The sequence below is a fragment of the Gadus morhua genome, chromosome 7 (genome assembly GCF_902167405.1).
Source record: "Gadus morhua chromosome 7, gadMor3.0, whole genome shotgun sequence".
Taxonomy (NCBI): domain Eukaryota; kingdom Metazoa; phylum Chordata; class Actinopteri; order Gadiformes; family Gadidae; genus Gadus; species Gadus morhua.
Window position 1 is genome coordinate 17,949,421 of NC_044054.1, and position 24,219 is coordinate 17,973,639.

Below are 24,219 nucleotides of genomic sequence, written 5' to 3' on the forward strand. Positions count from 1 at the left end.
AGAAGCCAGTCAGGGAGTGAGTGAGGGAGGGAGGGACCGAGAGAGAGGAGGAGGAGAAAGTGAGCCCGACTCTTCCAACACTGCCCGTGCTGAGGCGTGTCAGCTGATTGTTGCAGGAGGAGGCGGGGGAACCTGGACTATCGGCAGAGAAGGACAAGGTGCGAGCGAAGGGGAATACAGGAGAGAGAGAGAGAGAGAGAGAGAGAGAGAGAGAGAGAGAGAGAGAGAGAGAGAGAGAGAGAGAGAGAGAGAGAGAGAGAGAGAGACACACACAAGGCGCAGCGGGCTGGAGAGAGAGAGAGACCCTCTCTACCCTCTCCCCGGGACGGCCGGACACAAGATGAAAAGCCAAATCAGCAACGTCGTGTCTGACTTCTTCTTTGAGTACGAGACCCAGCGGCAGGTGCTGGTGCGGAACCGGCGGGTCGGGGTGGTCTGCCGACTGATCCAGCTGGGGGTCCTAGGCTACATCATCGGGTGAGTGCAGCTCAGATCTCTTCCCCCCCACCCCACCCACCCTGGACCCCTGTCTCCCTCATCTATCATATGCTGTTGTAGATTCAATTTGATTCAATTGGATTACGTTATGTCAGATTAATGTTAGGGTCCTCAACAGCAACAGAAATGTGCCTTTGATGGTTGGGGCTCACATTAAAAGACAGAGCCTACAACTATTTACAATCTGAACCAAAAATGCAGGGAGAAAAAGGACAGAGAGATTCAGTGCAGTATAAATATATGCAATGTATTTTATTTTCAGCAGTGGGAATGAAGGAGTTGTCTAAGTAGTTTTTGTGATGGAGTGTTTGGCAATTTGGCCAGGTTTTTCTATACTATAGTGAAAGAAAGAAAATGTTGAGAATGGGAATTTGGAGTAAAAAGGTGGGCAGTCTGCATTCCAACCTCATGTTTTAGCACGTCTCTGACCTTCCACACATCCCCCCATTGTGTGATGTAGACATCAAGACTACCGGTCACCCTGTATTCTTTGTGGACTGACCCAGTCCCACCAATGGTGATAAAAACCAAACCAAAACAAAACAAGAGCAACAATTCCTTTTCTGTTTACACAGTGGGAAGTTTCTATACTTATTAATGCCAAGGTTTGGTTTAATGTCACAACTCATGCATTCCATGATGAGTTGTGTTATTCCGTTGTAGCAGACTATAACAACAACCTTATTCCTGTGAAGAATGTTTACCAGAACACGGTGACTCAACTGTTGGCCATAGGCCGGGGCATAGTTCCTTTTCTGATAGGGGAGTTGTACGGTGACCCTGAGAGCCCAAACACTGCAACTTAAGAAAACACATGCAAAAAGACAAAACCAAAGCAAATTAGGGCAACATCTACATCCATTTAACGACCACGCTCTGCATCTGAAGAAAACACATGCTATTAGAAAATCCTCCTCATCATCATCATCCTCATCGTCATCCGCTTATCCGGGGTCGGGTCGCTGGGGGAGCAGCTCAAGCAGGGGGCCCCAGACTTCCCTTTCCCGGGCCACATTGACCAGCTCTGACGGGGGGATCCTGAGGCGTTCCCAGGCCAGTGTTGAGATATAATCTCTCCACCTAGTCCTGGGTCTTCCCCGAGGTCTCCTCCCCACTGGACGTGCCTGAAACACCTCCCAAGGAAGGCGCCCAGTGGGCATCCTTACCAGATGCCCGAACCACCTCAGCTGACTCCTTTCTAAGTAAAGGAGCAGCGGCTCTAATCCGAGTTCCTCACGGATGGCTGAGCTTCTCACCCTATCCCTAAGGGAGACGCCAGCCACCCTTCTGAGAAAACTCATCTCGGCCGCTTGTACCCGCGATCTCGTCCTTTCGGTCATCACCCAGCCCTCATGACCATAGGTGAGGATAGGAACGAAGATCGACCGGTAGATCGAGAGCTTTGCCTTGCGGCTCAGCCCTCTTTTCGTTACAACGGTGCGGTAAAGCGAACGCAATACCGCCCCCGCTGCTCAGATTCTCCGGCCAATCTCACGCTCCATAGTACCCTCACTCGCGAACAAGACCCCGAGGTACTTGAACTCCTTCACTTGGGCTAAGGACTCATTTCCTACCCGGAGTAAGCAATCCACCGGTTTCCTGCTAAGAGTCATGGCCTCAGATTTAGCGGTGCTGATCCTCATCCCAGCCGCTTCACACTCGGCCGCCAGCCGATCCAGTGAGTGCTGAAGGTCACAGGCCGATGATCCAATGAGGACCACATCATCTGCAAAAAGCAGTGACGAGATCCTCAGACCACCGAACTGCAACCCCTCCCCACCACGACTACGCCTCGATATCCTGTCCATGTATATCACAAACAGGATTGGTGACAAGGCGCAGCCCTGGCGGAGACCAGCACCCACTGAGAACGAAACTGACTGGCTGCCGAGAACACGAACACAGCTCTCGCTTTGGGAGTACAAAGATTGGATGGCCCTGAGGATAGACCCCCTTACCCCATACTCCCGCAGCACCTCCCACAGTTTCTCCCTGGGGACCCGTTCATACGCCCTCTGCAGATCCACAAAACACATGAAGACCGGATGGGCATACTCCCAGGCCCCCTCCAGGATCCTTGCGAGAGTGAAGAGCTGGTCCGTAGTTCCACGTCCGGGGCGAAAACCGCATTGTTCCTCTTCAATCTGAGGTTCGACGATCGGCCGAACCCTCCTTTCCAGCACCTTGGAGTAGACTTTACCAGGGAGGCTGAGAAGTGTGATACCCCGGTAATTGGCACACACTCTCTGGTCCCCCTTTTTGAACAGGGGAACCACCACCCCGGTTTGCCACTCCTTTGGCACTGTACCCGACTCCCACGCGATGTTGAATAGGCGTGTCAACCATGACAGCCCCTCAACACCCAGAGCCTTTAGCATTTCTGGCTGGATCTCATCAATCCCTGGGGCTTTGCCACTGCAGAGATGTTTGACTACCTCAGTGACCTCCACCAGGGAAATTGACGACGAAACACCATCAACCTCGAGCTCTGCCTCCAACATAGAGGGCGTGTTATTCGGATTCAGGAGTTCCTCAAAGTGTTCCTTCCAACGTCCGACGACCTCCTCAGTTGAGGTCAACAGAGTCCCATCCTTACTGTACACAGCTTGGATGGTTCCCCGTTTCCCCCTCCTGAGGTGCCGGATAGTCTTCCAGAAACACTTTGGTGCCGACCGAAAGTCCTTCTCCATGGCCTCTCCGAACTTCTCCCACACCCGCTGCTTAGCCTCCGACACGGCAGCCGCTGCAGCCCTTCGAGCCTGTCGGTACCCTGCAACCGAGTCAGGAGTCCTCCAGGATATCATATCCCGGAAGGCCTCCTTCTTCAGTCGGACGGCTTCCCTGACCACCGGTGTCCACCACGGTGTCCGAGGGTTACCGCCCCTTGAGGAGCCTAAGACCCTGAGGCCACAGCTAGCCACCTTAGCTTCAGCAATGGAGGCTTTGAACACCGCCCACTCCGGCTCAATGCCCCCAACCTCCACAGGAATGCCAGAAAAGCTCCGCCGGAGGTGTGAGTTGAAGATACCTAGGACGGGGGCCTCCTCCAGACGTTCCCAGTTCACCCGCACTACTCGTTTGGGCTTACCAGGTCTATCCGGAAATTTCCCCCATTCCCTGATCCAACTCACAACCAGATGGTGGTCGGTTGACAGTTCCGCCCCTCTCTTTACCCGAGTGTCCAAAACATGCGGCCTCAGATCAGATGACACGATCACGAAATCGATCATCGATCTTCGGCCTAGGGTACTCTGGTACCAGGTACACTTATGAGCACCCTTATGTTCGAACATGGTGTTCGTTATGGATAATCCATGACTAGCACAGAAGTCCAATAACAAACGACCGCTCGGGTTTAGATCAGGGAGGCCGTTCCTCCCCACCACGCCTCTCCAGGTGTCTCCATCGTTGCCCACGTGGGCGTTGAAGTCTCCCGGCAGAACTACGGAGTCCCCTACTGGAGCCCCATACAGGACTTCATTCAGGGTCTCCAAGAAGGCCGAGTACTCTGAGCTGCTGTTTGGTGCATACGCACAAACAACAGTCAGAGTTTTCCCCCCTACAACCCTTAGGCGCAGGGAGGCGACCCCCTCGTCTCCCGGGGTAAACTCCAACACCGCGGCGCTCAGCCGGGGATTTATGAGTATCCCCACACCCGCCCGGCGCCTCACGCCCTCGGCAACTCCGGAGAAGAATAGAGTCCAACCCTTATCCAGGAGTACGGTACCAGAGCTGAGACTGTGCGTGGAGGTAAGCCCCACCAGATCTAACTGATAGCGCTCCACCTCCCTCACAAGCTCCGGTTCCTTTCCCCACAGCGAGGTGACGTTCCACGGCCCCCGAGCCAGCTTCTGCCGCCCAGGTCTGGTCCGTCGAGACCCCTGACCTTCGCTGCCACCCATGTGGCTGCGCACCCGACCCCAACGGGTCTTCCCACAGGTGGTGGGCCCATGGGATGAAGAGAGGGGGGGTGCCACGTAGTTTGTTCGGGCTGTGCCCGACCGGGCTCCGTGGCAAACCCGGCCACCAGGCGCTCGCCATCGAGCCCTCCGTCTGGGCCTGGCTCCAGACGGGGGCCCCGGGCTTCCTCCGGGCCGGGTCACATCTCCTCTTTTTCCGTTATTCATTGGAGTTTTTTGAACCATTCTTAGTCTGGCCCCTCACCTGAGACCACTCTGCCATGAGAGACCCTACCAGGAGCACAAGGCTCCAGACAACACAGCTCTCAGGTTCACAGGGACACGCAAACCTCTCCACCACGATAAGGTGACGGTTCCAGGAGAGGTCTATTAGAAAATACACATGCAAATTAAGGAAACATCTTACCCAATTTGTCGCTGACACAATTTGTTGTTGACACATGCGCAGTATTTAGAAAACAGCGTTGCAAACACAACACATTTACAGAAACGTGCTGCAAGTACACCAAATAAGGGATGTTACTTAAAACTAAAATTGAAGAGCACGGCTGGAAACTACAGTAATATCTTGATCATGCGATGACAATGTTAATATAAACCAAACCAACTTACATTTTAGCAATGATTTCACGACTTCAATAATGTCATGAGTCACAAACCGTAGCAGCAGCAAGAAGCGTGCTGAGACAGGTCAATTGATGTAATTGCAGCACATTTCTGTAATTGTTTTGTGTTGACTGATGCTTTGCATGCGTTTGGAGATTGTAAAAGATGTTCTCTTAATTTGCTTTGGTTCTGTCCATTTGCATGTGTTTTCCTAAAAGGCAGTGCATTAAGCTATCAAGGCAACCGTAGAATGGTTCTAAGGCACAAAGTGATAAGCGATCTGTTTTGACCAGCTACCAGCTACTAAGAGTTTGGAAAGTATAAAGAAACTGGGGAGTACGGAGAAATGAGACGAATAAGATTGGATTGGTAGCGCATACTCAAGATTGATTGAATCGAAATGAGAGAAGAAATCATCATGCTGGACAGCATTAAGATGAACTGAACTGAAATATAATTAAATCAAATTAAAAAGCTTTATATACTGGTGGATGATGCTCAATGTATATAACTAGCTATTGATTCTGTTAATTCAGTTGGTTAAAGGAAATATAACTCAGAGTTTGTACTCATAGTTAAAACAAACAGATGTTCTCTCGGCTACAAACCCCAAATCCTAGCTACACCCTCGGCTACCGGTGCATGATAATACCATGATGAATAAGTTTACTTGGTACTCATGAATAAATTAGACATTGTCTTAAACCTACGCTTCGTTTTCTTAAACAGCATTGGTTTGCAGTTGCCCCGTCATCAGAAAAAAACATGCAGCAACATGAATGGCCAGGGATGGGTTTCGTTTGTGTGTGTGTGTGTGTGTGTGTGTGTGTGTGTGTGTGTGTGTGTGTGTGTGTGTGTGTGTGTGTGTGTGTGTGTGTGTGTGTGTGTGTGTGTGTGTGTGTGTGTGTGTGTGTGTGGCATAGCTCTTGAGCTCTAGCTCTTGTGTTCCACCATGCCAGGGTATACCTCTGAGCAGTAGTTAGCCAGGAACTGTGTGATGAAACAAGCTGAGGCATATGCTAACACGGATAACCATCAAAAACACTGCTGAACTCGCAACTGTTAAATCAACACAATTGTTGATCACTATGTCAGGTTACATCCCTACAAGCACATGATGAGTCCAGTGAGGAGGAGTAATTACTGAGATCTTTGTGTCTCCTTCACACGCAAGGTAAAATGTATTCGGCATGGACCCAGTGTTGGTTCCCAGTTTCGACTGGGATAAGCTTGTCAGGTGTCATTGTGTTTGTACATGAACAAGCGTTGACGGAGACCAGTCCGATGGCAAACAGTCAAATCTCCCTGAGGCCGTGGTTAAACGTCATCACATCACTAAACTTAACAACGCCATCATAAAAACTCCCAGGAAACCCACGCCTTCGATAACCACATGCAGAAGACGATCCCTTGAAGTGTACACATGGATTAAACACGCGCTGCACTCCTAAGAACAGGTTAAAAGGGTTCGAAAGCCGTATGTCATGTGACTTGCTCATATCATATTAGGGACAGTCAGTGACAGATACTTATCCCTCAGACCCCCATCGACCCATCCCTCATCCCATCAGCCAGCTACCTCAGCTATCAGGCCACATTAGACCCGGGTGAGGGGTTATGTGATGAGTACCGTGCCCGGGCCAGGGCTGCCTCAGACACCAGCCTTCTGACAGGTTCAAACCAGCGTACCTCTTTCGGTCTGCTCGCATGCATGGAGCCAAGACACGCACTGATTCCCTCATATTGGATTAATTTCAGCCCGTGGTCAGATCTGTTTTGGAGCTTTGACAGTTATTGAACTTGTATTTGAATTTGTTTCTTCTTAATGACTTAATGACTCTTAAACTCCATCTAGATTCTTTGTTACATTTGGGCATTTTCAAAGTGATTTTACTTGATTTCTCATTGTTTATATATTGTTTGGTTGTTCTTCATTTCTACCAGCCTTAATTATTCCAAGCAATAATTATTGATTAGTAGCAGACAATGAAGTGAGTTGATGGTTAAATGTCCAAATGATTTAACTTACTGTTACTTGTGGTCATTGCAATAATAAGTCAAATGCTGCATATTATTCAAAACAAGCATGATTTTCTAAAGAAGGCCGGAAAGAAAAGAACAATGGTGATGTCACAGCACTGGCTGTGATTCCAGTTAATTATTCAGTACCTCTTAGGTAAAAGAAACGAAACAATCATTGTTGTTGAAATGGCGGAGCAATAATGAAATGTGCTTTATGTGACAAAAGAAAAGAAGTGTCTCATCGTAATCTTTTGTCCTTCTGCACATCAGAACTCCTGCCTTCCTCTTTTTCCTCCCCCACCTCCTCCTCCCCGAACCTCCCTGACTGTCTGCTGTCCTGCAGATAGTCATCATGCTTAAGCGGCTGTATTTAATGCAGGATTTAATGCTCTCATTTCTGTGTTCATCTTCCAACATCCCTGCTGATTCAGAGAAGCACCAGTTGTGTGTTTTAGTTTCAGGTTGCTATATTTGAAATAGTTTACAGTAGAGTGGCATATTTCACATTAGAGCTGCTGTATTTAGCTGTAGAGCTGCTTTATTATATTGTAGAGTTGCACGATAGCTGCTCTATTTGACCATAGAGCTGCTATGTTTTATTGTAGAGCTGCTATCTTTGACTGTAGAGATGCTATATTTTACTGTGGCGCTTCTCTTTTTGACTGTCGAGCTGCCATATTTTACTGTAGAGCTGCTATCTTTGACTGTAGAGAAGCTATATTATAAAGAAGAGCTTCTATTTTTTACCCTTTGCTATATTCTACCATAGAGCTGCTATAGTTTACTGTGGAAGCTGCTTTATCTTAGTGTGGAGCAGGTGTATTTCGTCACTGTCCCACTTTCTCAGTGCTTCCATGCGCCGGTAAATCCCCACAATGTATTCTGTCCACTCTCATGTCAGGGCCTCGGCATATTGTATAAAACATGTGTTAGCATGTGTGTTTGTGTCTGGGCTTGTGTGACTGCATGTGTGTGTGTGCGAGTCCCGGTCTACAGCACACCAGCTGTCAGCGATCATTCTCCCCCATGCCATCTTTCAGTCGGAGGGAGGGGACTTTACACAGCCTGTCAACCATTTACATTTACATTTAAATTTACATTTAGGGCATTTAGAAGACGCTTTTATCCAAAGCGACTTGCAATAAGTACATTTGTCATAAGAAGTGAAACAATATATCGCTGTCAGTACAGTAAAGATGTTCATAGAGCCAAGTGCAAGTAATAACATCGCTAGGCTAACCCATTCCCCGTTTACAGCAATGCTATCAGCTTCTACAGATGTTACACAATTAAGTACCATGAATAAGTTCAATGTAGATTAAGTGCGTACAATAAGTGACAATAATACACTACTACCTCCCAGCTGAAAGGCACTGGGTTCGATCCCATGATCAATCCCCTGCCCAGATGCCTCACCCCTTGACTGCTCTGCAATGACCAGAATTTGAAGTCAATACAAACAGTTAATAAATAACTTCATTCTTCACTTGCAACGTCATCTGCTCCTGAGTCTCTTCGTTTGGGTCAACAGTCGGCTGTCTGACAGCATCAGTTGGACTACCTTTACAGAGGGATTAACACCCACGACCTATTACAGGAAGCAGTGAACCTGCCAACTGTAAGCAGTAGTGACATGTTCATACTCCCACTCACAGGTTGAATATGTTAAAGTCTTCCCGGTTCCATTGTGTGTCTCATGGTTCCTTTGTGTGTGTGTGTGTGTGTGTGTGTGTGTGTGTGTGTGTGTGTGTGTGTGTGTGTGTGTGTGTGTGTGTTTGTGTATGCGTATGTGTGTGTGTGTGTGTGTGTGTGTACATGTGTTTGTGTGTGGACATGTGTTTGTGCGTGCGTGTGTGTCTGTGGGTATTTGTGTTTTGTCTTCCCAGGTGGGTCTTCATCTATGAGAAGGGCTACCAGTCGACCGACACGGCGGTCAGCTCCGTCTACACCAAGATGAAGGGGGTGGGCTACACCAACAGGTCCGGGCTGGAGCAGATCTGGGACGTGGCCGACTACGTCTTTCCGTCTCAGGTCCGTATGCAGTGCGTGTGTGCGGCATTTGAATCCACATCCACTTCTGAGGGCTTAGTTATGGTTCCACGTCGACGCAACGCAATGACCACGCAGACGCTTCGACGCAGCCGTGAACCTGTTTTGGTTCTGCGTCGGGTTTTAGTGAGCGGGCCAAACACAGCCCCTTCTGCCGCGTTGTCCCGGTGCAAGGTTAAAATATTTTGGAGGCGCACGTTTCGGATCCTCCTTGCGGGGGACGCAAGGAGGATCCGAAACCCCCTTGCGTTTCGTCGACGTGTAACCATAACTATGCCTTATGTCGGCTGTCAGTTCAACGTTCGTGCACACGATGAAATAAAGCATGACCGTCAGAGCCCATGAGCATCAGTGAATCAGCCGTTTTCCATCTTAGGCCTTGCCGAAAAGCAAGGATAAAGAGAAAATCAATTGTTTATTTACTGCCTACGCAGCCATGAGGAAGTAATGTCGGCGTTCGGATTGAGAGAAAGATCACAGTCCTTCATTGCTTTGTCTTGCTTGGTGCTTCACAGTAGCCGGGCGGCGGTAATGCTAGCTAAAGTGTTGCCGGAGGAGTGCATAAAACCAAAATCAGTTGGGAGTTCAAACACAGTAAGAATCATTGGAGCCGCGGACACTTGATCGTAAAGCATGGCAATATGTTACTGTCAATACAACAAAATACGGCCTGAGCTTCTGCCTATATCCTGTCCGACGTTGGGCAAACAGAAAAACGAAACAGGTCAAACATATCTCTTTGTTTGCCCGACCGTGGTATTCCTCCAAAAGGGTCTTGTTAAAATTGATAGACGAATAATAATAATAAAAGATGCACAATGAAGGGGAGAGTGTTTACTTTGTGGCGGAGCTACAGACCAGTTTGAGTCAAAGACGATTTAACTCTGGGTCGGGGCTGTTTCATCACTGACAAACAACACTAATTAAAAAGACACTTCCATCACTCTTCAGTAGAAATGTAGAACAGGCTCTTCACTAAAAAGGTTGCTCTGGCCCTCTTTGGCATTGGATTTGTTATATTAGTGATATTGGTGACCCAGAGCATTCAACATATGGTCGCTGCTCTGAAACACTGTAGGCCTACATGGAAAACACTGTTCAGCAAGAAAACTGAGTTCTTTGGCCGGCAACCACCCTCTAGTACAACACATCAACAGAACATTCCCTCAGACAGAGAATAACATTGAGTTAGGGCAATACATGTCAACTGGAGTAAGAAGGGAGAGTGGTGATGATTGAACAGCCGGGCATGGAGGGGCTGTGGGCTATCAACAACAGACCTTTTTATCCACTTTTTTGTTTGTTATTCATGAAGCCCCAACACAGAGCTCTTCAAAAGAACAGATTAAGGACGGCAGCAAAAAGTGTGTCTCATCATAGGTCGTGTTCTGTTTTGAAGCGTTTCTAATATTCTGCTCCTTAATCCAAAAAACAGGGGGACGCCTCTTTCGTGGTAATGACCAACTTTATACTCACTGAAAACCAGACCATGGGAAAATGTCCGGAGGTATGTGAAGAGTCAGTTTCCTGCCCTCCCCCTCCCCTTCTTTGCGATGCTTCCATAAAGAGTCAAATACAAGGTGGATGGATGGATGACGTGGCCACTCAGGGTGGCCTGGGTGATGGTATGTCTAATCCCACATCTCTAATGCCCCGCCACCCTGTGTGTGTTTCAGCTCCCTGGCAAGGACAACTGCTCCACGGATGCCGAATGTGCAGAAGGGAGATTCAAACGTACGGGAAATGGTAAATCGTGGTGGTGCTACAGTGTGTGACCTCTTCCTCATAGACTAACCTTCAGTTTATGTGTCAGATTGAACTCAAACTCACTCCGGCGAGCCCCCTCTACATTGTACAGTTAACCACAGCTACATCAACGTCGATTTTATAAAGATTTACAAACAGATTCCTTGTGCAGTATCTCTAAACTGTCAATGTAAACCAAGTTAAATACGCAACATATGTTTGTAGCTATGTTTAACTGTCAATTAACTAAAAGATTGTTATCAATGTGATTTCAGGTTTCAGTGCAACTAAACATTGTACATTTTTTAATGCAAGTACAGCTATCTTCTCTTCTAAAGCGTCGCTGCTCTGTAATCCTGAAGGTTACTAAGATTAACAGGGTGATATGCTCAGTTTACGGATTCGAAAGCCTTAGCTTCGTATCAAAGAAGGCACACATCTCTAAGTGCAAGCATTAGTTTGTGCTTTCACTAAACACAACTCCAGCAAGATAAACAGTCTTACATTCTGTTCATCGCACGCCAAAGCCGTGCGACGAACAAAACATAACTCCATCCGTAATATCAACACTGTGTGTGTGTGTGTGTGTGTGTGTGTGTGTGTGTGTGTGTGTGTGTGTGTGTGTGTGTGTGTGTGTGTGTGTGTGTGTGTGTGTGTGTGTGTGTCACATGTTTTCTTGACAGTGGAGGCTTGTGTGCATAGGAAGTCCAGGAGCCTTGTTCAAGCAAGGATACTCCTACGCTTTTTATGTCTAAGTAAACTTATACCAACGCCTACACTTGGTGACGTGAGACCTCACACACAAACACACACACACAAACACACACACACAGGCCCTGAATACACAAACGTGACCACAGACATTCAGAGTCATTCTTACAATAAGTTATAAATCTAAATATATAACCGCAGCCCTGCGTCTGTCCTCGGGTTTACGAGGAAGTTGAAGCCTTTCAAGTGTTGGCAAGGACATGGACTCCGATCCGACCGGCGTATTCCGGAAGAGTCATATTTACCTTGAGGAGTCTGTGTCCATTTGTTTCTGGCGGCCCGCCGCTGTCGCTATTGGCGCCTCATCCTTCCTTCAGGCAAAACGGAGCTTCTCCCACGTCTCCAACAAATGAAGAGGAAGAGCAGATAAGAGCTAGAGCTAATCGTACAGAGATTGTATGGGTTAGCATCAAACGGGGATGAACCGAAGCAAAAACGCAATTTCAGCGTTTGCATTTGCTGGATTATTTTTTTCTTTTTGTGCCACCGTTGAGGGGTGAAAGATAAGATGATAAAGAAGAATAATGATTAGGCGAGTGGGGACGCCATGTTTGATAATTTGCTGGGGACCCTTTTCGCTCTCTCCCGTTTGTGTGTTTGATGTTGGTCTGAGCTTCTCGCCCCATCATCGTTTATGACTTCACCATTGTCTGTTTCTATCTCCAAGGTCACATGACAGGGCTCTGCCTGAAACAAACGGGCACCTGTGAGGTGTTAGCGTGGTGTCCAGTGGAAAATGACGCGACCATCCCAGAGTACGTTTTCTCAGTAAAACACATGGTAGTTCTAGGCAATGTAACAACAAGGCCCAAAAGTACACCGTAAGCGTAAGACATATAGAATGTAAACCTTTTAAAACATTTACAATTAAATAAAATAGAATATGAAGTTCCATGACAAGTTGACCTCTGTTGGTATATAACAGACTAGTATACTTCTTAAGCAATACTGATACTACTATAATTGATGCTCCCAGTCTACCAGATTCATAATTGACCCTTAGTGTATTTGCATGAGGCTTGTTAGTGTGAGGTAATCTCTCTTGTCTGCCTCCCACCAGCCCTCCTCTGTTGATGTCTGCTGAGAACTACACCTTGTTCATCAAGAACTCCATCACCTTCCCGCTATTTGATGTCACTAGGTGGAGTCTCTCTCTGTGTTTTGTACACCAACACACACACACACACACATCCACAGACACACACACCTTGCTCATCAACACAGACGCGCAAACAATGTTGTCGTCGTACAGTAAGTAGTGCTCTACTGTATAACAATAGCAGAATAAACATTATAGCAGAATTATACATTAAAGGGCACTCACACCCACGCAAATTAGAAAATAAATGAATCTACATATTTATGTTTTAGTATGAGGTTGTACAGATAATACGGTTTGTCACTGACCTGACGGACGCCCTAAACATATTCACAGGAGTAACTTGGTGGAGGGCATTGACGGCAAATACATCAGCAAGTGTCTCTACCACCCGGACAACGACCCGCTCTGCCCCATCATGAGGCTCGGAGACATCGTCAAGTTTTCCGGCTTCAACTTCACCACCATAGCCAAAGTGGTAAGCAGGAAGTCACCTTACCACCTTAATGGTTTGAAGCGTGACCGAGCGTTGTTGAGCATGCAGAGACACTAAATTTAAAACACTGACAGTCTCCGTCTGGTGTCCCCCTCCCGTTGCAGGGTGGGGCCATCGGCATCTTGGTGGACTGGACCTGCAACCTGGATCGGGCCGTGAGGCACTGCAAGCCTTTTTACACCTTCCACGGTCTCTATGGCAACCCAGGGGAGACGGACAGGGCCAGGGCATCGGTGGGCTACAACTTCAGGTGGTCAGATCGTCCTCCCCCTTCAGATCCAAGTCCTACGTATATGCTCAATAAGAGAACCAAGAAGAGGTCGCTGTCAAGCGACAAAGTACATTATTTGACGTTACTTCTTGAAAATGACAGACAAATGCAATGTGTGCTTTCTAATTCGTTCCCTCAGATATGCCAAGCATTATATGGAAGAAGGGCAGGCTAAAAGAACGCTTATCAAGGTGTTTGGCATCAGGATAGACATCATTGTGCAGTCACTGGTACGTTTTTGGTTCAGCGTGGCTATTTATGTATTTGAAACGCCTGTGTGGATTTTAAATGACATTTTCATCTTTGTGAAATTATAAATGTACAGGCTAGAAAATTCGACATCATACCAACACTGACAGCAATAGGCTCCGGAGTGGGAATCTTTGGAGTGGTGAGTTGAAAACGCTATTTCTAAGTATAAGATTAAAATGTATTCTTTAAGTCATGTATTTCCCCTTCACATACCCTTCAGCCCTTTCACTTGATTATTTCATCAAATACATTTCCACCAATTTGATTTGACATGAAATGAAATGACAAACGCTAAAAGAAATTCTCCTGTATCCAATCAATCCAGAATAACCATTTATCCCGCTCTGATTGACTTTATTACTCTGAAACATTAGGATAAATAATATGGGCCATGAATGCAACCTCATAGTGTGTTAAATCAATCATATTTATCAATTTATTACAGTTTGACAATGTATGTTGTATGTTTCCTTGCTGTTTTCCAGGCAACTATAGTCTGTGACTTAGTGCTTCTTTACGTACTACCAAAGAGAGAATTTTACAAGAACATGAAATATAAATACACAGATACACATCAACAGGTGAGTTTTGAAAAGTGAGTTTTTAACGCGAAACACCAGATGGCAGCAGAGAGGCACACAACTAAAATGTTTCTGAATAGTTTGGCCCTCGCTGCGAGGAGAAAGAACATGATCACAACTTTGTATCTGTAAACTCTTGCACTGGATTATTTCCACTGAAAGAATGCTGCTGACCTAACACAGGGTTCATCGGATCTCTGCGTCTATGAAACACAGACACAGCAGGCAGCTATAAGATTAATGATATGCACTGGTTTCCAAGGTTTTGTGTGATGGAAACAACGTTTGTGCGACTGTGCGCTTGTGTTTCTCTCGCTCGGGTGGTTACCAAGCAACAGAGCTAAATTAATCAGGTAGACCGCTTTGTATTTACAGCCCCGAGAATGAGATGCTTGCTTAGAGGCGCCAACACAGCTGAATGTAAGTGGACGTAGAGATCTCGAGATCGACTAGACCTCAAATCACGCACATGCCGACTCAAACCAATCACCAAACCCAAGTGTTGTTTTATGGAGATTTGGGGAATCAGGTCAATAGTAATTAATCACAGATCACACAAGCTCGTTTTATGGACACATGTACATGCGCCGCAGAGTGGCGAAGTCACGCCCCGCCCCTTCCGGGGGAGCCCATGGGACCTATGAGATCGAAAAATATGTATGGGTTTCAAAGGAGAGAAAGTAATTATCTTCTGGTCCCAGTATTTATATGCCCCGGATTACACATATGTTGTTAAATACTACATGTCTCGTAGGCTATGTGCCGTCACGCTCCCTGCGACTCGCGTGGACAAGACCGACAATCTCCCCATCGGCATAAGTGAAACTCTCCACATGGCCCAAATTATAATGTTTTTCACCTCTTTTGATGTTTTTATCCTCCCCTTGGAAAAAAACTAACATTATCAAACTTCTTCACGGAAATGTTTAGTTTTCTTTGCATGAACAATTATCATTTAAATCCACAAACAACAGAGGTGTAATCCAGGGCATATAAAGACTGGGACCAGAAAATAATTACTTTCTCTCCATTGAAACCCATTCATATTTTTCGAGCTCATAGAGCTATTGACAGCTTTGAGCGGTTGCTGCGGTACTCAACGTCGCCGCCATATTGGAGAGGCAAATACTGGCCCGCCTAAATAATACAGTAATCAGGGGAGCTGCTGTTTTTCTTGATAAAAAGCTCTATTACGTATATATGATATATATTCATATTATTTAAATGTATATATTTCTTTACATATTAATATTAATTAATAATATTAATATTTGTTCTTTGCTTTACTCCGCTTTACTATACACTTAAATAAAAACGACTGATTGAATCTAGCTTGTTTACAGGCCATTCCAGCTCCAATATGTCTGCGACGTTGGCGTACGATTGAAAGACCAGTGCACAAGCAGTAGACTTACGGCGCGTTCATATCGCTGGTAATTATAGGGAAAACATTTCGCGACTTCGGAAAGTTCTCGGGAACGACATCTCATGATGCTCCTATGATTCTAATTCCGTTCGGCAACTGTGGCCAGATTTTTTGCCGCGTTCATCGTGCTGGTGATAACGAGACGGCTCGCCAGTGATGACGCTCACGCTTACGTGAATTCCCAACAGCGACCGTTCATGTGCACTGCGTTGGGTAGGCTATCTAACGGCGCGCTTCTACTACAGGGTGTATGGAGGTAGATTTGTGTCTTTATTATGCAATCAAAAATAATAGGTTTGAGAGCAAAACTTTCCACACTGCAATCAAAAAATAGGTTTGAGAACAAAACTTTCCACACTGCAATCAAAAAATAGATTTGAGAGCAAAACTATCGACACTGCAATCAAAAAATGTTTTATTGCAAGATAAATTAATGTGATAAAAAAAATATGAATGGGAATCGAAAAGTTTTGTTTGCAAACCCAAAAGTCTTGTTTGCAAATCCAAAAGTTTTGTTTGCGAATCTAAAAGTTTTGTTTGCGAATCAAAAAGCTTTGTTTGCGAATCCTAAAGTTTTGCTTGCGAATCCCAAAGCTTTGCTCGCTGTTGAGCTGAATCTCGTTGGCGGGACCTACGCCGAAAGATGTAAGACACGTCTCTATTGGTCAGTCTCGATCCGAGTGACAGCTTGGCAACATCCACAGTTAGTAACGAGAGAGGGAGTTCTATTTCATGTAGGCTACGCCGTCTAGGCTTCGCCTTATGGGCTTGTCCCGTGCGCGCACTTGCGCGCCCTGAAAATTCCGTAGGCCTCCCTGTCAGCCGACAAGGATACCATGGCAGAGGAGGGCAGGGCGATGTTGTTGACCGCCGCGGATTGAGAGGCACAAACGAACACCCTGTCCGTCAGGCCGACAATCTGCTTCTGGAGGCGGTCGGGGGGCAGCGGCTTTTCGGATGTTGCCAAGCTGTCACTCCGATCGAGACTGGCCAATAGAGACGTGTCTTACATCTTTCGGCGTAGGTCCCGCCCACGAGATTCAGCTCAACAGCAAGCAAAGCTTTTGGATTCGCAAGCAAAACTTCAGGATTCGCAAACAAAGCTTTTTGATTCGCAAACAAAACTTTTGGATTCGCAAACAAAACTTTTGGATTTGCAAACAAAACTTTTGGGTTTGCAAACAAAACTTTTGGATTCCCATTAATATTTTTTTTATCACATTAATTTATCTTGCAATAAAACATTTTTTGATTGCAGTGTCGATATTTTTGCTCTCAACTCTATTTTTTGATTGCAGTGTGGAAAGTTTTGCTCTCAAACCTATTTTTTGATTGCAGTGTGGAAAGTTTTGCTCTCAAACCTATTATTTTTGATTGCATAATAAAGACACAAATCTACCTCCATACAGGGTGCGGTACGGTTCGGTTTGCAAAGGTGCGGTACGGATTGCCGCAATTCACGCCAAAAGTGGGCGTGACCCGGACTGAGCCGTATTCGTTTTGCCCTCGTCTTCAGTACTCCTCCGTTGGGGTACTGAGACGCCTGAAAGGGTGCCGGAAAATTCGAGCTACACACCCCCTCCGTTGTTTGGTCGACAGAATCGTCACTTCCGGGTGACGTGGGGATAAAAACAAACAAACAGTAGCCTCCTTGATTAACTGCCATATGAAAAGGATAAAGGCCAGGAACTGTTGCTGGACGACTTCCATGGTAGCTCTTGGTTTAATGCGTCGCGTTCAACTTTTCCATTGTTTTTATTGAGCTGGCTACACTGTGTCGCGCTGCTATGATGTCACGGTATTTACATAGCTGCTGCGGCGATCGACATCTGGCCTACCATAAAGGGTACTGTCGGCGGTGGAAACGCGACCTCGGAACTGAGCTGGGCTATACCGCCCCCTCCCTACCAGACTGAGGCGAACCGAACCGTACCGCACTCTGTAGTGGAACGCGGCATAAAAGTGCTTCGCAGCAGTCAGAACTAAACAGAACTTAGTAGGATCAGTTTCAAGTTTGCATGCCTTTATTTCCTTGATGCCTATCACCTTCTATCCTTTTGCTTTTATTTATGAGAAGCACATACAGTATGGCCAATGCGCCTATATCTTCACTATGAGTCTTCCCGTACCCTAGTATGATGGTGTGTTCCTGAATCCTCGGACGCCGGCCTTCCGAGGACTCCCAATCACAAAGTCGAACCGGAACCCTATATAAGCTCCAAGACCGGAAATTACGTCAAAAATGCTACTCGGAAGGCTGGTGTCGAGAATTCCAATATCATCCCACTGCAGACACAAATGGGCGTTCTCGTGTGATGGGGGTTCCCGTTTACGCAGACTGGAACGCCCCCTTCTTATTCTTCGTCGCCTTTCTCGCTGAACTGTATTAAAATGTCAAAGTGTACTACTCCGAAACCATGTAAATAGTGTTGTAAATAAACTTCCAAAGCTTTTCAAATCTTAGTTGGAATATAACTTCACATGGTGTGTCTTTTTACAATTTATTCGTTACCAGCATTCGTAGTGTCGATCAGCAGTGAAATAGTCCGCCAAAGAAATTGACGTCGCTTAGAAACCGAAGACGATGGGGTTGACAAGTTACCGGACTACTACCCATGCAAGTGAACGGAGCGTTCCACGGCATTGAGAAGACCCGTGTAATAAAGGCCTATAATATTTCTGTTTATGGCATAGATTTCTCCTCAGATTAGGCCAATAAAGCAATGATAACAAAAACAAAAAAAACACAAACGCTCGATCAAAGGCCCGGCCCGACCCGACGCAAGGATAGTGGTGGGAAATATCGGCGGGCCGGGTCGGGTCAATCAAAACCCTCATTGTTTAACATGAATTGGCTAAAAAATTACCACTGTAGCATATTTAAACCCAATTCAAATTGTGCAGAGAATTATTTCCATTGGTCATTCTGACCGGGGACATTTAGAATTTTCGGTCCTCCTAATTTTTTTCCGGTCAATGACCGGTAATTAACAGACAACTGATCTATAAACCCGCCCTTTCACCGTCTACACCGAACCCCTTCTTCTTCGCACGGCTGTCAACATCCGAAACATTCGCAAGTTAGATTTTTTCAAACAGAAGTTTCAAAATAAGATCTAGCATTAAGTATGGGTAGCATAGAACTAACGTTAGCCAAGTGGGTGCTCCATGATTGCTAAATCTAATGAGAGAGGTAAAATTGTAATTAAGGAAGGAAAGCATAGTATGCCTTGCAAATTGGCTTCGCAGTATGCCTTGCGAAACCCAGTATGCCTTTCGAAACACCTCGTGATTGGTAGATGAAACGCTATCAGGAACGCCTAAAGGGCGTTCTTGTGTCATGACGGAAACGCCCAAGCCTGCAGATGGACCCTCCTCGAGAATTCAGGAACACACCATTAGTGTTCCTGAATTCCTGAATACACCAAAGTAGCAGACCCTAGTGTCATGATTACGCCTCTGGTGATGCCTTCTGACCTATGGATCTGACATGTTGGCTCTTGTCTCTACAGGACGTTGACTCAGAAGAAGGTAGCACAGAGAAGGAAGCAGATACCCTAGAGAAAGAAGCAGCCAAAGTAAGGAAGTCAAGTCAAATCACATTCAAGTTGTTTCTCTCTGTCTGCATGTGATGCATGGCTTCATGACTGATGATCTGCCTATTTTTGTGATGTGTGTTTTCTCGAATGTGTAGGAGTGACCGAGGCATCTGTAGAAGAGTTACCGTGGATAACAATAACACACACACACACACACACACACACACACACACACACTTCAAACAAAAAAATGCAAACACGTTTACCGTCATTGGCAATGATATGATTGATTGATTTCAACAAATTGTAAATATGTAAAAAAAAAAAACATATATATATATATATATACAAGCAGGGAATTGAGTTGTACATTTAGTTTATCAACGATTATTGTATATTATTTTTGCAGTCTTTCGTAAGTTATTGTGCTTGAAGAAACGGATATATCAACAAAAAACGATACTCCCTCGTCAATGGGTTACTGTGATCCTTTTTGTGTGTCGAGACACCTAGACAAACAGATTTGTGCAGCTCAGCTGTGTATGCGCGTGTGTTTGCACTTCTTTGGGTGTAGCTCAGGTCAGTTTTGGTTGGGTGTAACCTCTATGCGAGCGTATCCGTCTGAACTGAAGCGACAGCACACGGTTTAGTGGCACGACCGCCGCCCCTCCCACACACGCCGCAGTTTACACAAGTCTGTGGTCCTCTGTTTACTGTCTCTGTGGGTGAATTTATTTTCTTAAAGCCACCCTTTAGTGCAAGGTGTGTCAAGCTAGGGGGGCCACAAAGAAATCGGATACAGACCGCTAACTGTCTTATATTGAGGTACTTTTACCCCACAATAATTGCTGTGAAGAAATAATTTATCCCTCATGTTGAATGTTGATCGACCATCCCCAGATATCTTTTTCAGAGTCCTGTACACATCTCATCCGATCATATGAAAGGTCGTTTTCATCCGACCTCATGAAACATATATCATCATGTAAGCATCCCTGTGCTATTTATCGTCGGTGAGTCTCATCAAGTGGGCGGGCTCACAACAGACAACCTGAGCGGGTATAGTGTTGACGATAAAGTTACGGGTTACAATTTCCCTGCAGCAACACACGTCTCGGTCGACCTCCCTGATGGAGGATAGCCCAACCCCTAGTAAATAGTAGGCTGTCAGAGAAAACCGTAGAGCGTTTATATAAGTGATTCCAAGTTCGCAGTGTAACCTATTTTGATGTTGCAATAAGTGGTGGATGGGAAAAATGCAGTAGGCCAACAACGTGTTCCGTCGTTTAATGATCCCGCTGTGTTAGTTTGTCTGTTACACTCCTGTTTTGGTCCACTGGTTGTTTGTCAAGCGTTCTTATGAATACAAATAAATTGAAGGTGAAAATCAAATGAACCTGCCATTTTCTTTATTACCGTATTATTATCATCATAACATTATGGTGTACAAAAAGCATGCAAAAAATAGCTTCTTTATATTTCCGTACATATTTACATTGACATAACCGTTGCATTTCATATAGGTGTGCCATGCTTTTGTTTCGTATATGTTGGGATTTGATATAGATCGTTGAGTACGGGACATTCAGAGAAATGCAACATGAAACACATATCCAGCGACCATGCTGAAAACACCAGTCACACAACTTGCCAGAATATATACACACACACACACACCTGATTCTTTTCATCCAATAAAATGAGCCTGAAAATGGGTTTGTTTTTGTTCTCGGATGAACACTAATACTGATGCAGAATAATTGATAGTTTCTCCCTACTCCATTGTAATAAATAACCACCACAGCCTCCACATAGAATCAACAATAACAATCCATCGGCTGCTTTCAACTACAAGCAGCCAGGCTAGACAATGGCAGCCTGGCTTGACAATGACAGCTCTGTGCAGAGGTCACAGGTCACCTTGCCAACGGCAATCACTGCATCTCTGACGTGAGCACAAACTTCATTACATTCTAACGGGTTTTTTTGTGCGACCAGACAGGTGCAGCATAGTAGCAGTACTGCTAGTGAAAGAAAACAATAATTGCTTTAGCCTAGAGCGGTATTTATTTTGTAATGGTCAGGAGGTTTGGTGTATTTCCTGTAGACTTGAATGGTAAAATGCTCGGGCAACAGTATAAAGTAGGAAAGTGCAAATATTCAACGGTATTAAATTAGAAAAAACAAACAAAATAAAAAACGCCTTCACAGGGATCAAGTAAAGCTTTAGACGCGGGCGGCCTGAGAGCTCTGGGTAAGACAAAGACGACGCTTACGACAATATTGCACATCGACATAGATAGCATGTAGACCACTCACATTGACACACGAGACGCATTCTCACGATTCACGAGCACTGTATTAGTGTTCACTCTATATCTATATTTGCGTGCGTATCTTCTAGCTTTTCACCCGCGGTGAGGGACATGAAGCTTATCCTCGCGGTGGTCATCTCAGCCCTTGGTAAACAGTAACCCTGCGCACGGACATTCTCCTCGACGAAAACAGCGGCTACTCCACACGTTTGAGAGGACAGAGACAGGAAAACAAACCAAGCCAGGCGTACTCACGCACGTCCGTGACATTGCATACACATCGGACATCACAACATAAAAAACAGAATGCGAGAGGACAGCCTGTCCTCCCCGTGACCCCCCTACAGTACACGGCCGGCTTGGTGCTTCCCAGTGTTCGTCAGCCGTGCGCAGTCTCCGTTCGGATGGTAGTCGGCGCCGTTGCTGTGGTTCATTGAAAATTCGCCACACCGCCATGAAACCAGGAGTCAGAAATGCAAAACACTGCACTTATTCCTTTCTAATCAGCCTCATTAGGATCACCGCACTGACTGGTTGAAGGGGTGACGGTGTTGGCGGTGTGATGGTGGGCGCTGGAGAGCGATCACAGCCAAAAAACAAAGCCGTCATCCGCAAGACAATGTGCCGGGCTGGAAAGTGATAGGGGGGGTGGATGAATGCAAATCCCAGGCAGTCCTGGGGCTGATGGCAGAGTAGGTTTGTGTCGTGCACCTTGCCGTCACGGTCACTTTCCCACACATGTGGAAACTACGGTTTGTGTGTGCATGTGTTTGATGTGCCCTGTGCAAGTATACAGGGGAAGGGCACAGGGACACTCACAGACAGGACAAACACAACAATCAGGTAAACGTGAGACAGATTTCTTCATGGACAGACGTAGAAAAGCAACATCTAGAAAGGAGAGGAAGTACGAAAAAAGATTCAAAGTCACTTTAGACACCCTGCTTAATCTCTGACTTAATCTCAGACTGCAATCAGTAGAAGTACAGCCCTAATCAGAAACATCATGAAGATGATGCGGGGGCGGGTGGTGAGGAAAGGAAACTCATCACCATCGATCTTCCAGCTACAGAGGATGGTGGATGGCTGCACATAGACCACCGCTTGATGAGTCAGAGCCACACAATGACAGATAACACCACATCGCACCGTCATCAAATAACCCATCATTGTTCAGAAATAAAACGGTTAAAAAAAGCCCTGTGTTTTTGTGTGATTTTTCTTCCCTTTTTGTCGGTAGCATGCGAGGCACTGTCCTTTGGCATGCTTATGTTTTTTTGTGCGTTGTAGTACTGGGATTCTTGCGTTATACCGTAGGTAGAGCTTTCCAGTTATTTGTTTTTTTTTGCAGAAGTAAAGTTGCTGGTAGAGTCAGCAGTCTGTTGTGTTATTGGAGGTAATATTCACCATGCATTGGAGGAATTGTATGATTCTGAATTTTTGGACATTCATAATTCATATATATATATATATAAGTCCTATTCCTGTTAGGCGCAACATAACGGCATATACACCGTTATTACATGCTCTGACGGTAAACAGAAGGGGAAGGTCTGGTGTTAAGGATCTAACCATCCATGTGAGTGGATGACATCATACAGGTGAGTGGATGACATCATACAGGTGAGTGGATGACTTCAGACTGGTGAGGGGTGGACATCATCTTGTCATCTGGAGGGAGGGTGTCGGGGGGGGGGCGGGTCACACAAGTTTCTAGCGCAGGGTTGAGGGCAACGGAGGTAAAAAGGGATTCAGTACAAAAACAGGTATTTGGTTTTGAAGGAGTAGGAAGCGATGGAGGAAAATCGAAGGAAGAAGTAAAGCCTGAGAATACAAATCTCTGTGCATCTCTGTTTGAAAGGTCTGGAGCGTGTGCTTGAGAATAAGTAGGCATACAGAGTGTGGGGGGGGGGGGGGGGGGGTGCCAAAGGGAAGGTGAGGTCAGGGGGTGAGAGAGTGCGTGAGAGAGAAAGAGATTACTGATGCCCAGTACGGTTTGGTCCAAGGTCACTGAGAGGGCTCGATTTCATGCAGGTCCTCGAGTTCTGGCTCGCGGGGTCCGTCGCCACTGCTGCCCTTCCTGAGAGAGAGGAGAGAGACCCGGGTGAATGGGCAGTAAAGGGCAAAGCTGTGGAAGTAGGTTCTCAGAATAAAGTAGGACTTCATTCTTTGTAAATCCACCATGTTTTGTTTTTTTATGCAGTGCCATAGATAGGAGTTTACAGAATCCAAAGGTTTAGCAGTACATGAAGACACAAACTGAAGTTTTGGTTGTGTCTTCCCAAACACAAAAAGGTAATCCTTAAAAAAACAACATTTGTTTTTAAGAGGTTTTTTTTCCGTTTTGCACAATTAATAATTGAAAGGGAAAAGTAAAAGTGAATCTCAGGCTCACTTTTCACTGGATGAGAGGAGAAAACACGACATCATCAGAAACACACCACCACACACTCGTTATCTGATCAACCACGATGTCAACGGTCAGCCATGATGACGACAGAGCTCGGGGGGGGGGGGGGGGGGGGGGGATGGCACATCCATAGAAATGGTCTCGGGATGGTAGGACGAACGAAGCGTTTGAAGGGGTGTGTGTTTGACTACGAGGGGTATGGTGACGCCATGACCGCT

The 24,219-nt window shown here is 46.0% G+C and overlaps 2 protein-coding genes across 6 annotated transcripts in view; one reads left to right on the forward strand and one right to left on the reverse strand.

The window, feature by feature from the left end:
- On the forward strand, positions 1–20,672 carry p2rx1 (purinergic receptor P2X, ligand-gated ion channel, 1). 3 transcript variants are annotated; one of them, XM_030361396.1, is made up of 13 exons: positions 3–477; positions 8,933–9,077; positions 10,531–10,602; positions 10,772–10,841; positions 12,280–12,367; positions 12,673–12,753; positions 13,048–13,189; positions 13,312–13,457; positions 13,618–13,708; positions 13,804–13,869; positions 14,216–14,311; positions 19,250–19,315; positions 19,432–20,672. In XM_030361396.1, exons 1-13 carry the CDS (start codon positions 341–343, stop codon positions 19,435–19,437), a joined length of 1,206 nt encoding a protein of 401 aa, XP_030217256.1. In that variant the 5' UTR covers positions 3–340; the 3' UTR covers positions 19,438–20,672. The 3 variants fall into 3 exon arrangements, with proteins under 3 accessions (XP_030217258.1, XP_030217256.1, XP_030217257.1); XM_030361397.1 differs by having other exon boundaries at positions 10,772–10,829; XM_030361398.1 differs by lacking the exon at positions 14,216–14,311 and having other exon boundaries at positions 1–477.
- Positions 20,669–24,219, reverse strand: part of camkk1a (calcium/calmodulin-dependent protein kinase kinase 1, alpha a) — a 48,543-nt gene continuing 44,992 nt past the window's right edge. For all 3 annotated transcript variants that reach the window (XM_030361399.1, XM_030361401.1, XM_030361400.1), the window contains one exon: positions 20,669–23,671. In XM_030361399.1, coding sequence (XP_030217259.1) covers positions 23,599–23,671 — 73 coding nt within the window. In that variant the 3' untranslated portion in view covers positions 20,669–23,598. The remainder of the gene's footprint in view (positions 23,672–24,219) is intronic.

Excerpts from the sequence above, each read along its gene's own strand:
- p2rx1 (XM_030361396.1), top strand. The coding sequence starts at position 341 with ATGAAAAGCCAAATCAGCAACGTCGTGTCTGACTTCTTCTTTGAGTAC. Across the intron at positions 13,190-13,311 it reads TCACCACCATAGCCAAAGTG|GGTGGGGCCATCGGCATCTT; the intron begins GTAAGCAGGAAG and ends CTCCCGTTGCAG. Across the intron at positions 14,312-19,249 it reads ACACAGATACACATCAACAG|GACGTTGACTCAGAAGAAGG; the intron begins GTGAGTTTTGAA and ends TTGTCTCTACAG.